This window comes from Diadema antillarum, unplaced genomic scaffold (genome assembly GCF_040938485.1).
Source record: "Diadema antillarum isolate AM-2024a unplaced genomic scaffold, OU_Dant_1.0 seq00000015_RagTag, whole genome shotgun sequence".
Lineage (NCBI taxonomy): Eukaryota > Metazoa > Echinodermata > Echinoidea > Diadematoida > Diadematidae > Diadema > Diadema antillarum.
In genome coordinates, this window is record NW_027271135.1 from 482,580 (window position 1) to 494,828 (window position 12,249).

A 12,249-nucleotide genomic window follows, 5' to 3' on the forward strand; every position below is an offset into this window, starting at 1 on the left:
TTGAAAGTGGAAGGTAACATTTAGTACACTTTTTTGACCGTTAGATTTTGAATTGAATTTTTTTCGGGGCTCACCGTAAATTCCAGTACATTACTAGGCTACCTTTGCAGACCCATGCACTGCATGTGTGTCCATCATGTATATTTTGTGAAGAAAGTTCATCAAAACTTACAAACATTTCTATATACATTCTTGCCACACACTCTATATGTTATTACATCAGCTCTTATACTTTTAGATTTGTGTTTATAGATAAAAAATACAGAAGACTGCAACAAAAAGGCTTAAGTGTGGCTGACACACAGAACTACTGAGTAGTTGAGTTTTGTGCATTATTCAAATTGTAGATAACTGTTGACTTCCATATTTCTCAGCAGTGGCCTAAACAAGTCCCCTGAGGTTCATATTTAATGTTTTGCTGCATTTTGGGAGGTCTGTAAAAGGTATCCCCTACCTTTAAAGGCAGACGTAACAAGCAACATGCCTCAACTAATGCATATCACATAAACAGACAATGCCTCTTATTGGAGAACTCTCAGAATATTCTAACCTCAAACTTGTAAATGCTATTTTTGGAAGGTAATAAGTCCATCAAACCAGTTACACTTTTCAGAAGTTAAAAATGATTATTGTCTGTGTTCCTTCCCACAACATTCATCAGTCATATCATATTTTGGTGAAATAATTCATCCACATCATCAATATTGAGCCAACACATCCAAAACACACAATAACTAATTGTTGTAACCTTTTAAAGTTAGAGAATAGTGGGAGTGTTGATTACTAAAATATCACCATTGGTAACAAAAACATAACCAACTAGTTTTTCACACAACAATAAGAATGTCTCTCTCTTATAGCCACTATAGCATGCCAGGGTTTTTTAATGCCATCTATCAGGGAATCATTTTGTGAGCTGTTATCAAATAAACTGCATGTTATTTGGTGAGATTATTTTCTAGCATTTTTCTAACCATAGCATGCCATGCCTTTCAAGTCATATGAAGGGGAGTTGTATTTTGAACAGCCATGAATTCAAACATGTGATAAATTTGTAGATTATTCTAGATATATCATACCGATCTCATTGCAAACTCATATCAGTCTCATTGCATTATATTCATACCAACTCTTTGCATATTCATATCAATCTCATTGCCAATCACACTTGCATACTTTATTTGTGTGTGATCTTGTGTCTGAGTGTACACCTATTATTTCCTAGTCCTTCCAATGTACTGTATAATTATATTCTTTTATTTGAATCATTTTATTACTGCATTCTTTATATTTCTCCTGCAGTCTGTTAGAATAGTGTCATTGTAATTTGTGTCATTGTTGTCATATCATATTGTTATAGAAGTTGTAATGGTTGGGTAAATTCTTTTAAGATATTGTGTTTCTTCTTTAATTTCTTATTTCTCATTTTTAAGTGCTATCAACATCAGTGCATTACATAAGTTTAATTCCTTGAATAAGGTACCCAATAAATTTGTGACATGCTTATTTTGGCAATGAAATAAGGATACAGCTTTTTGTTGGACATACATGGAAAATTATAAAATAAAAATCATATTTAGTAAATCCCTTCAAAAGTGAGTGAAAATGGATATTATAAACTAAAAATTAAGCATGTCCGCATACAAAATAGCAGTGGTATGGGGAAAAACACGGTTCCATGGAAAGCGTGACACCGCGTATGTGACAAAATGTAAAGTGATCTGGCAATGTTCACTGTCATCATACCTGGGGGTGTTTCATAAAGCTGTTCGTAAAGTTACGAACGACTTACGAGCGACTGGTGATCAGTTCTTGTACTGAATTATAGAAATTCTGATAAGTATAGCACATCAGAACTGATCACCAGTCGCTCGTAAGTTGTTCGTAACTTTACGAACAGCTTTATGAAACGGGGCCCAGCTGTTCCTAATGTTCTTGTGAGAGTGTGAGATAAAATCATGAACAATGAAAATACGTAATGTAAGTTGATAATTTTAGCATAGGAGAGGGAGAAGGATAACAAGAAATTAAAAGGGCAATATGGGTAGAAGTAGTAGTAGTAGTAGTAGGAGTAGTAGTAGTAGTAGTAGTAGTTATAGTATTAGGATGTGTAGTACAATGTAGTAGAGGTAGTAGAAGTACGTAGTTAGTAGATGTACAAGTAGCACTTTGTAGAGGTTTAAAAGATTTGTAATGAATTATCGATAACAATGAAAATGTAAGTTGATATTTCTATCATGATAGAAGAGGAAGAATATTAACAAGAATTGAAAGTGATAAAACTTACAGTAGTTTGATTGTAGTAGTAGTAGTAGTAGTAGTAGTAGTAGTAGTAGTAGTACTTAGTAAAAGTAGTAGTGGTAGTGGGGAAATACCAGTAGTGTTAGCAGAAGTGGTAATAATTCTTGATAGAAATATTAGTAGTTGTTGAGGCAGTAGTTGTAGTATTACATATGTAGTTCTGGTGGTAGAAGACTAAGGTTGACATTTGTGTATGTTATCATAATGTATTGCTGTCTCATAATTCTGCGTTACATCGCATATATTCATCATACCTCATCCCTTTCTGGTCAGCTGTTCAATAGACTGGTTTGCAATCATGGTCAATTCAGAGAGATAGCTTTATAACAAACTTTGCTCTGACAACTAGAGACATCGACTGAGGCTTGCCTAACGGTGCAACAACTAATGCATGCAACCCAGATTTTAAGTATTTGAATTTGTTGAATAAGTACAGATGGATGAAATAGTTCCATGCCATTAATTATGGGGAAGGCATCTATTAATTTGATTGCATTTAGTAAACTGGCCTATTTCTGGTATTATGAAACTGTAAAAACGGTTTATAGGAGAACCTTGTTATAATGAGGACCTACAAACCATGATGATTACCTTGTTATATCAGGTTTCTCACTATATCAGGGTACAAGAACAAAGAAATAGAAAGAGTTAGGACCTGCAAAACACCTTGTTATATAAAAGAGGGTTTAGTTATATCTGATTTCTTTATAATGAGGTTCCATGACTGTATTACATGTTGACACCAAATATCTGTCTGTTGTTACAGTGTAAATCACAAAGACCTTCATATATATCTTTAACTAGTGATGTGTAATGTTCACTCGGATGTGGCTGTGTGTGAGAGCAACCAAATTTTCTGCTCAACAAAGCATGCTAGACTTGTTAAATACCAGAGCGTTACAGTCTACTTTAGATGACTTTTGTTTACAGTTATTGATGGAAGCCACCAGAGGGATAAAAAACAGAAATGATTACAAAATGACAAACAAATCTGTAGAGAGAAGAAATCAATAGTGATTGATTGGCTGGTTCACTGAGTCCAAGATCCATGCTACATTTGTGAACATGTATGTATTTTGGTATGTCTTGAGCTAAGGCCCTGTTCCCAGTATATGCAATAGATTGTAGATTCTGCATAGAATATACTGTACCATATGTCCCCCAAAAATTACAACTGGACCCTCCGCAATGATAACTTTAGAAATAGTGAGTCAATCCAAATACAATTTCAGGGTATGAAACTATGACTTATTACCCATGTCATGCAAAAGCACCCCATCCGATGTGCTTCAGTGGTCAAAGAGAAATGAGGATTTTTGTAGCGCATGTCAGGAATCCCTTCTCTCCAAGTTCTGTCCATTGTGTTCACACATCAATACACAGTTCCAAGAGCACCCAAGTGCTAAACTTGGAAGAATCACATCCATGACATGCTTCACAACGATTCACATTTCTCTGTGACCACTTAACCCACTTGAATGAGGTTTTCTGTACAATATAGCTATATGTCATATTTTAAAATCCTGAATAGCATTTAAACAATTTGATTATATTGGAAGTTATCAACGTGATAATCAGGTTGTAATTTTTGGTACATACTGTATTAGTTTGTAGATTCCACATAGAATGTATGTACATGTATATGATTTTCAATTCAGTCACAGCTCTTTATCGCACTGTTGTATGTATGAATCATACAAAGTGTATTTTCTGCCTAACCAGTCAATATTTCTCATCCAATCCTCAACAGGGTCATGGTATTGATGCGTACGGCATAGGAACACATCTTGTTACCTGTCAGCGGCAACCCAACCTAGGAGGTGTCTGTAAGGTAGCTTATAGTATAAAACAAGTCAAGAAAATTCTGCAGTCTCATTGGTCGAGAGCTGTGCATCAATTTCTCAAAGATATCAAATGCTACATTATCTTTGTTTCTTGAGAGGAAGCCAACAGAGATTCAATGATGTGTAAATTGTTTTAAGATTGGAAGGGGAAAATCAATAAATGTTTCAGGGGGAATGAATACATTAAAGGTATTGTATAGTTTCGGTTTAGACCTATCTTCAGGTTTCTAACAATATTTGGTGAGATAATGAGAAACCTCTTATGAAATATGGAGGAGCATGTAATTCCATGAGGAATTCAACATTCAATTGTTTAAAATTGGTTTTGAAATGGCTGAGATATCCAAAACAGAGCGATTCTAGTAAAAGGTGGGACCTACAGTACCTTTTGTTACGATCGCTTTGTTTTACTTTGTTTTTGGATGTTTCAGCTATTCCAAAATCAATTTTCTTCAAATAAACTTTGAATTCCTCTTAGAGTGGTATGCTCTGTACTTTTTCATAAGTGTTTTCTTGGTATCTCGCAAAAAGTTAAAAGCCCAATTCTTATCTCCACCAATACTGTACCATGCCTTTAAAGCTTTAGCTTATACTAAACCACATCCTTCAAGTTATCACTCCTGTAACATTGGGAAGATCATGTGATTGCAGGGAAGTATAAAAGATCATTCCACCTTGAAAAACATTCTTGAAGTATTGCATTGCAAATCTAGATCACAGTTATATATGAAGTACAAGTACTGTGAGGAATTATATTCAGGATCTAGAATTTCCATGAAGTTGCTTAACATGATCCATATTTCCTATTTCTGCATTGTATTAATTGAGCAAACTTTTGAATATGTAAATATAGTAGTCCAACCCCCTGATCATTGTTATTTTCTCCACTTGGATATCATTTTGATAGGAAGATAGGTAATTATGAATTGCATGCACTATTGTTGGGTGAAAGTGTTTACAAGTAGAGTTTTGTGTGACTACAACTACTACAACAAACAAAACCAAATAAAAACAAACATTCACACAACCCCCCCCCCCAAAAAAAAAAAAGTTTATCCATTAGTAACTGAACTGCCCTGCCTGTCAGATTACTCCCTTAACTGCCCGAAAACTGCACGTTCGTTTTTTTTTTTTTAGTTTTATGCTATACTATTTTTATAGTTTTCATATAGAATACATAATTTTGTAATTTGAAGGAGGTCGAAACTTGACAAAAGTATGTATATTATTTCTGTGACACACAAGTCTCGGTAAATTCTTAATAGGCTTTCAAATACACAGAACTTATGATAGACGATAATAAACATGCAGTGATCTATTTTACATAATTTAGAATGTTGTCGAAATGAGAATAATACCATTCAAGTACCTTCCAAGGAACAATAGGCCATTACGGGTTGTATGTACAGAATATTCAGTTGCTAGAGGATTAAACTGCTGGATTTTGATTCTCCCAGCTTGTACAGATTAACGGTGTTTCCAGAATCAAGCTGAGCCAAGACGTGTCAAAGGTTACCATTCCAGGTCGCAAGGTCGTTTATCGCTTGTTCAACAGTGATGGTAAGTGCACCTAAAGCTGTCTTCCCTGCATGCACTTTCCTGGCTTCATTTAAATGTGACTTATGACTTTCTGTGACTGATACTAAGTAGTACATCATCACTGGAAAGTTCAAATAAAGCAGATTTTGGAACTGCTTTTTAGCTCACCTGAGCCAAAGGCTCAAGTGAGCTATTGCGATCGCCCTTCGTCCGTCGTGCGTCGTGCGTAAACTTTTTACATTTTCATCTCCTTCTTGAAAACCCCAAGACCGATTTTCATCAAACTTGGCAGGTAGCATCCCTAGGGGGTTAGGAACTCAATTTCTTAAAATGGGCACCATGCCCCACCCAGGGGGCCCCCAGGGGGCCCAAACCCCCCAAAATTAAAGAATCTGTAAAAATCTTCTTCTCTAGAACCAGAAGTGATAGAGCTAAGTTAACCATATGAGTTAGTACATTGATGACTGTAGTTTCAAGTTTGTTCATGGCAGAATCAGGGGTGCCCCCCTTGGGACCCAGGGGAGTGGGTTGGGAAGGGGTCCTAATGGGGCCTAAATTGTACATTTTCATCTTCTTCTTGAGAACCTCTTGACCCATTTTCACCAAACTTGGCAGGTAGCATCCCTAGGGGGTTAGGATCTCAATTTGTTAAATGGGCTCCATGCCCCACCGAGGGGGCCCTCAGGGGGCCCAAACCCCCCAAAATGAATTAATCTTTAAAAATCTTCTCTAGAATCAGAAGTTACAGAGCTAAGATAATACTATGAGTGAGTACATTAATGACTGTAGTTTCGAGTTTGTTCATAGCAAATCCAGAAGTGCCCCTCTTGGGGACGGGGGGGGGGGGGGGGGGGGGGGGGGGGGGTCCAAATGGGGGCCTGAATTGTACATTTTCATCTTCTCTCTGAAAACCTCTTCATGGATTTTCGTCAAACTTGGCAGGTAGCATCCCTAGGGGGTCAGGATCTCAATTTATCAAAATGGGCACCATGCCACACCCAGAGGGCCCCAGGGGGCCCCAATCCCCCCCAAATTAAGGAATCTTAAAAAATTTAGGCCCTTATTGTACATTTTCATCTTCTACTTGAGAATGCCTGGGCAAATTTTAGTAGAGCTGTGAATAATTTAGATTAGTGACTGCGTGAAAGGTGGACTTGCGATACTCAGGTGAACGCTAGACCCGCGGGTCTCTTGTTTCCATTTCCATTTAATGAATGTTGTTCCTGATAAAAGCTTAAGTAAGGTTGGCCAAACTTAACTAATTCATGCATGCAAACTGGATTCCAAGAATGATAATTTACATTGTATGAATGATTGTTTAGTGTCCATTATCACTAGGCATGGTGGAGAAAAACATGTAATTCATGGTTTTTTGGATTCAACAATCTATTGTAATGAATTGATGACAATCTAATAGTCCCTTTGTCCTTGTCATTATAAACAAATATCCTTTTGGGTATTAGACACTGTTGCAAATACATGTATGTGCAATCTTATCAGCTGTTGTCAGCAAAAAAAAAAAAATGTATTTTTGTTTATGCCACAAATATTTGACATGTAAGTTAAATGAAAATATTTTCTTGTCTGTTGTAAAGCTAGTGACAAATTTGACACTGTTTTTTTTTTCATGTTACTTTTTTAATCTCAAAGATCATGTTATGTCACTCTGTCTATTGGTGAATTCCGAAATTTTACTTTCTCATGGGGTTAGTGGACCTTTTGTATAATGTTACTCTCTGGGCATTGTGAATCACTGAAAGTAAAAATGATGAAATGTATGATACAGACCTTGTGCTATTGTCCATATCATGTGTTTCTAAAAGCACAGGTCACATGACCATGGCTTTTGACCAATCAGTAACGAGAGCTCTGTGACCCCCACAGGTCACGCCCTCATTGACCTCATGCAGCAGTCAGAGGAGGAGCCCCCGAAGCCCTTGGAGAGAGTTCTCTGCAGACACCCCTTTGAGGTGAGACCTTTGACCTTTGACCTCAGCCTGACCCTCAGTCTCAGTTCTTTTAATTCTTGTTGGTTAACAAGAGCAACAGTTATTTACTGTGTAAGCTGTTATTTTCGCGTACAGATATTTTTGGAAATGAAGAGGTCATGGACATTTTCGTGTAATGTTGTTTTCTTGAGTTTGACTCTGAGGCTATCATAAATGCACTAATGCCTGTCAATTTGAGATAATTTTGCATGTTGTTAAATTTGTGATCCAACAGTGATTCGCGAAATTCATGAAAATTAAACCCTTGCAAAAATAACTGTTACAGCTTTTACAATACATAATGCACTTTCACCACAGCACTGTACAAGATATGATTAGACTTCTGCCTGATTGCCAGTGATGGTTCCAATGCCTTATACCAGTGGGTACTCGAGTGGATATGTTGTCTGTATAGCAATTTGCAGGCCATGGGTTCAAATCCCAGCTGAATTTGTATGTCACACTTGTACTATGCTGTACACAAACCGCTTGCCACGCTCCAACTTTTGCTACACTGAGTTATCTGGACCTGCAATCTTCTTTTCTAGCTTCACTTTACATCTGATGTGATTTAAATGATTGAAGTGATCACTGAATTACAAGGCCTGAAATTTTCTGAAGATATCTCTTCCTACCAGTCATGTATGAAACACATTGTGTTCCAAGAGATTATGTCCTTTTTTCCCCTTTTTTCTTGTTGTTTTTGTGTTGCCCATTAAAGTCCAATGTGTTCTCTGTTTTGTTCTGTTACGTTCTTTGAATTAAAATCAACAATCGCCCCAGGAATCAAAAAGAGCCTATGTGAAAGCAGGACGAGTGGAACTACTTCACAAACTTTTCATGAAGAATGGAGAGGTAAAGTGTCTTTACTTGTCTTTTGCTAATCATATAATCATGATGTGTTTGTGATTGTGTATAATTGTGTTGAAATGAAAAATAAGTGACATGAAATCTAGTATGTGAAAAGTCATTTGAAATTACAAGAAACATTTGTCTTCTTCCATGGAACAACTCTATACTTTTACTGTCCTGTATACATAGGAAAGAGAATACTAATTAATTTCCTTTATTTGTGACAATTTCGAACAGGTAAAGAGAGGTGACTACTTTGAGTTTGTACTCAGGCAAGCCAAGAGAAGTTTGCAGATAGAAAGTTTGTTCACTCCAAAGTATCAGAAAAAATAATTTCTGTTAATCGAGCGCCATGAGCATCATCATTGATGGACTTTCAGCGCTTTATAAGAGGCCACTATTATTATTATTATTAAAACTGGACTGTGTATGTCCAGTGCTAGCCTAGTATAATAAATACATTCTTTTGACATGAAAAAACCCTGTCCACCAACTCAGATCTGCCAAACTTTGCCTACTTTGGAGGAGGCCAAGAAGAGAGTGCAAGAATCACTGGAATCTCTGCGTCATGACCACAAGAGGGCGCTAAATCCAACTCCATACAAGGTGAGTTCACGAATGAAGGCCTCAAATGCCTAGAAGGAAATTTGAAAGAAATTTAAGTTAATCATGTAAGCTGCAAAATAATGATACAAAATTGTGACATTTGTGAAAAGTGGAAACTTGAGGGTGATTATATGTTCAATTCAGTTTTTGTTGTAAATAAATCCTGTCTTCTCTCAGCCTCAATTTTCTACACTTCCGGTTCTTGTTTTGCATGTGGCTAATGTAATAATATCCAGACCTGGCCATCATGAAAATAAGGCAGACCCACTGCAATTTAGCAAACAGTCCTAGACATACCTTAAGCCTACCGTGATTGCACAGGGATTAAGGAAGATTAATTTATCCTTTATACATTAACAGCTTCTTTCAGATTAGAAGTCCTGATTAGCAAGCAAAGCACACTGGATTATTAAAGCCAGACACATACTTTTAGCTCTTAACCAAGGCATAACACCATGCAATGTACATCAGGACACCTCCTTGATTTCATTTCAGTTCAGGGCAGTATTATGAACAAAATTTATCCATATAGGATGATACCCTCTTTGTTTTATACAAGTTAACAATTAGAATCATTAAATTTTCTGCATGGAACTTTGATACCAGACTTAACACTGCTACCATAATCATTCATGACTTGATATCTCTGATGTATGTATCTGTTCTTAACATGGGTACGGGATTGTCCAGCAAACCAGTAGTTTTCACAATAAGTTTTAGGCATATTTTAAGTGTTACTAGAGTTTTGGTCAGGATGAATCTTGTGAGGAAAGAAAAGCATTGTACAGAATATTATGATTTAAGGAAAGATGAAGTATTCTATCACTATCGTGACACACCAAATTTTGTCCTTTCCTGTCTTTTTCTGTCCTGTGTAGGTGTCAGTCAGCAACGCCTTGTATCACTTCCTCCATGACCTGTGGTTGGCCAATGCACCCATTGGAGAACTCTCCTAGCTGGCTTAATCTGATGTCAAATGGTGTGGGTCAAAGGTCAAAGGTCATTGGATGTATCCATTCAAATTTGGTTGGATATTAAAGTAGTTGTTCTGTTGATTGACATGTTTATTATTTACCAGGGATTAGATCTGCAAGGCTGAACAGTTTATTCAGGCTCAATTTCTTGTGACTTGTCGTGTTGCAAGGTTCCATTCTGCAGACCAAATGTAATTTCCCTTTCATATTTCTTGTTTTACCCATGCACTGCACCATTTCATTTTCATGTAAATGTACATTGAATGCCAGTAAAGGAGTTCATGGTTTTCACATGTAAGAAAAGTCAATGCCATGTGCTCCAGAATGGCTTCTCTGTCTTTATGTATCTAAGTGCCCCAAGCCGTCATGTGGACTGTCTTGATATGTGTAAATGCATCAATTAACCCATTCCGTATGGGAACTTGATGGTCTGTGTATGAAGTCTATGGGGATTTCAAAATTCAGTGTGGAACAGGTTAAATGAAATATTTTGACTTGTGATGAAGAAAAATGCACAAGTACAATGTAAAAAGAAGTGTTTTGCATTATGGTTAACAAGTCAAGGCCTATTGGTAGACTGGGAGGATTATCAGATATTACTTTGATGCCACACATGATTAGACAGAGCCACAAAGGATGTGGTATAGGACTAGGGTTGATGAGGCATGAAAGACTATCTAACTCTGCCATGGCTGTGTATTAAGTCTTTATTTAATAGTAAGGTTTTAATTGGCTGTAAATTTCAGCAGTTTCCAGTTTCTTTCCCATAACTATTTTCAGAGGAGTATATTGCAACTTCGTTTGCTTACCTATGAATGATCAGAGCTTGATTTTAGTTGAGTAGATATGCAAAATCAAACCCAAGCTATTAGCAGGGTTAGAGGTTACTTGTCTTTCTTTTTGTTTGTTGTTGTTTTTTGTGGTAAAGTGTACAGGTGGCTCCCATATTAACAAAGTTTTCTTGACCAACAGATTGCTTTCGTTATGTTCAAATTTCCTCATGGCTGCAAAAGAAAGTGTATAAACGTATGCTATGATAGATCTTTTTATCAATTGTCACCCTCTGTACAAATGTATTTGTAAGATCGCAACTGCTGATCTGAATTTTTAACAAATGTGTTGCAAAAAGGAACCAGTGGGAATGGAACCTATTCTCTATTACAACATATCTATGTAATCATATATACGTGTATGTAGATAATAATAGTCTTGGATCTGAATTTTTACTTTGTTGTAATGAGGGTTTTGTTATTTTGGTAGAACACTATATGTGACCGTGCACCTCAAAACGAACATAAAGTCGCACACACTGATTTTGCGTGAGGATTGAAAATAAGTGAAATGGGTCAAAGTAGCCGAACTTGACTTTTTCATACTTTCTGAAAGAGCGGGTCTTCTAATACATTATGCTAAAATTTGGTATCATAAAACGGGAAGGAAAGTGTGTTTTTTTAGCAGTTTATCTCGACCATTTTTGGTAGAATAGTGTGATTAGGTGTTTCTTTAGAATCCCTTTTTCATTTCTGAAAAACCTTGTCCACACTCTTCACTTTCAACTCTAATAACTTTTGAAAGGATAGTGCTACTGCTTTGAAAGTTGGCATTAATTATGGACAGAATGTGTTAATGAGGCCTGCTTAATTTCAGTTTAATCTAATAATCCCTTCATTGTTGTTACTATGGTGGTTTACTTCCTGTTTTTTGTCCCATTCATCGCACAGCCAGCACGGTTTGGTAAAGATTAAGCGCTTGAATAGACACTGTACTTTAGAGCCTCTTTTCTCAGTTCACACTTTTCCTGAGTTTGTGCTTTCTTCCCAATATTTAGATAGGTTAGGAGAGTCAATTTGATTTGAGTTATACATCATTTTAAAGCTTAAAGTCTGTTCTTTCAGAATATGGTCTTAACTAAAAATTCATGTCTGGCGACTTTTTGTTTGTTTTGAGGTGCAGGGTCACATATATAAGAGTCCCAGTCTCTCATAGCAAACGTGTCCTGGTTTGGTGTTAACCCATGGAGGACAAAGTGATTAAGCTATAAACACACATTTCCCGTAGACACCTGCTCAAGTATACACAAGACTAGTCTTCAAGGGGTTAAAGGGATTGTATAGTTTTAGTTGAGACCTAACTTCAGGTTTCTAA

At 36.6% G+C, this 12,249-nt stretch overlaps 1 protein-coding gene across 1 annotated transcript in view; it reads left to right on the forward strand.

The window, feature by feature from the left end:
* LOC139725084 (nicotinate phosphoribosyltransferase-like) overlaps window positions 1–11,354 on the forward strand; it is a 41,326-nt gene extending 29,972 nt beyond the window's left edge. The window contains exons 9-14 of the mRNA XM_071636173.1: window positions 4,052–4,132; window positions 5,603–5,705; window positions 7,569–7,654; window positions 8,456–8,527; window positions 9,023–9,130; window positions 10,009–11,354. Coding sequence (XP_071492274.1) covers window positions 4,052–4,132; window positions 5,603–5,705; window positions 7,569–7,654; window positions 8,456–8,527; window positions 9,023–9,130; window positions 10,009–10,086 — 528 coding nt within the window. The 3' untranslated portion in view covers window positions 10,087–11,354. The remainder of the gene's footprint in view (window positions 1–4,051; window positions 4,133–5,602; window positions 5,706–7,568; window positions 7,655–8,455; window positions 8,528–9,022; window positions 9,131–10,008) is intronic.
* The last annotated feature ends 895 nt before the right edge of the window (window positions 11,355–12,249 follow it).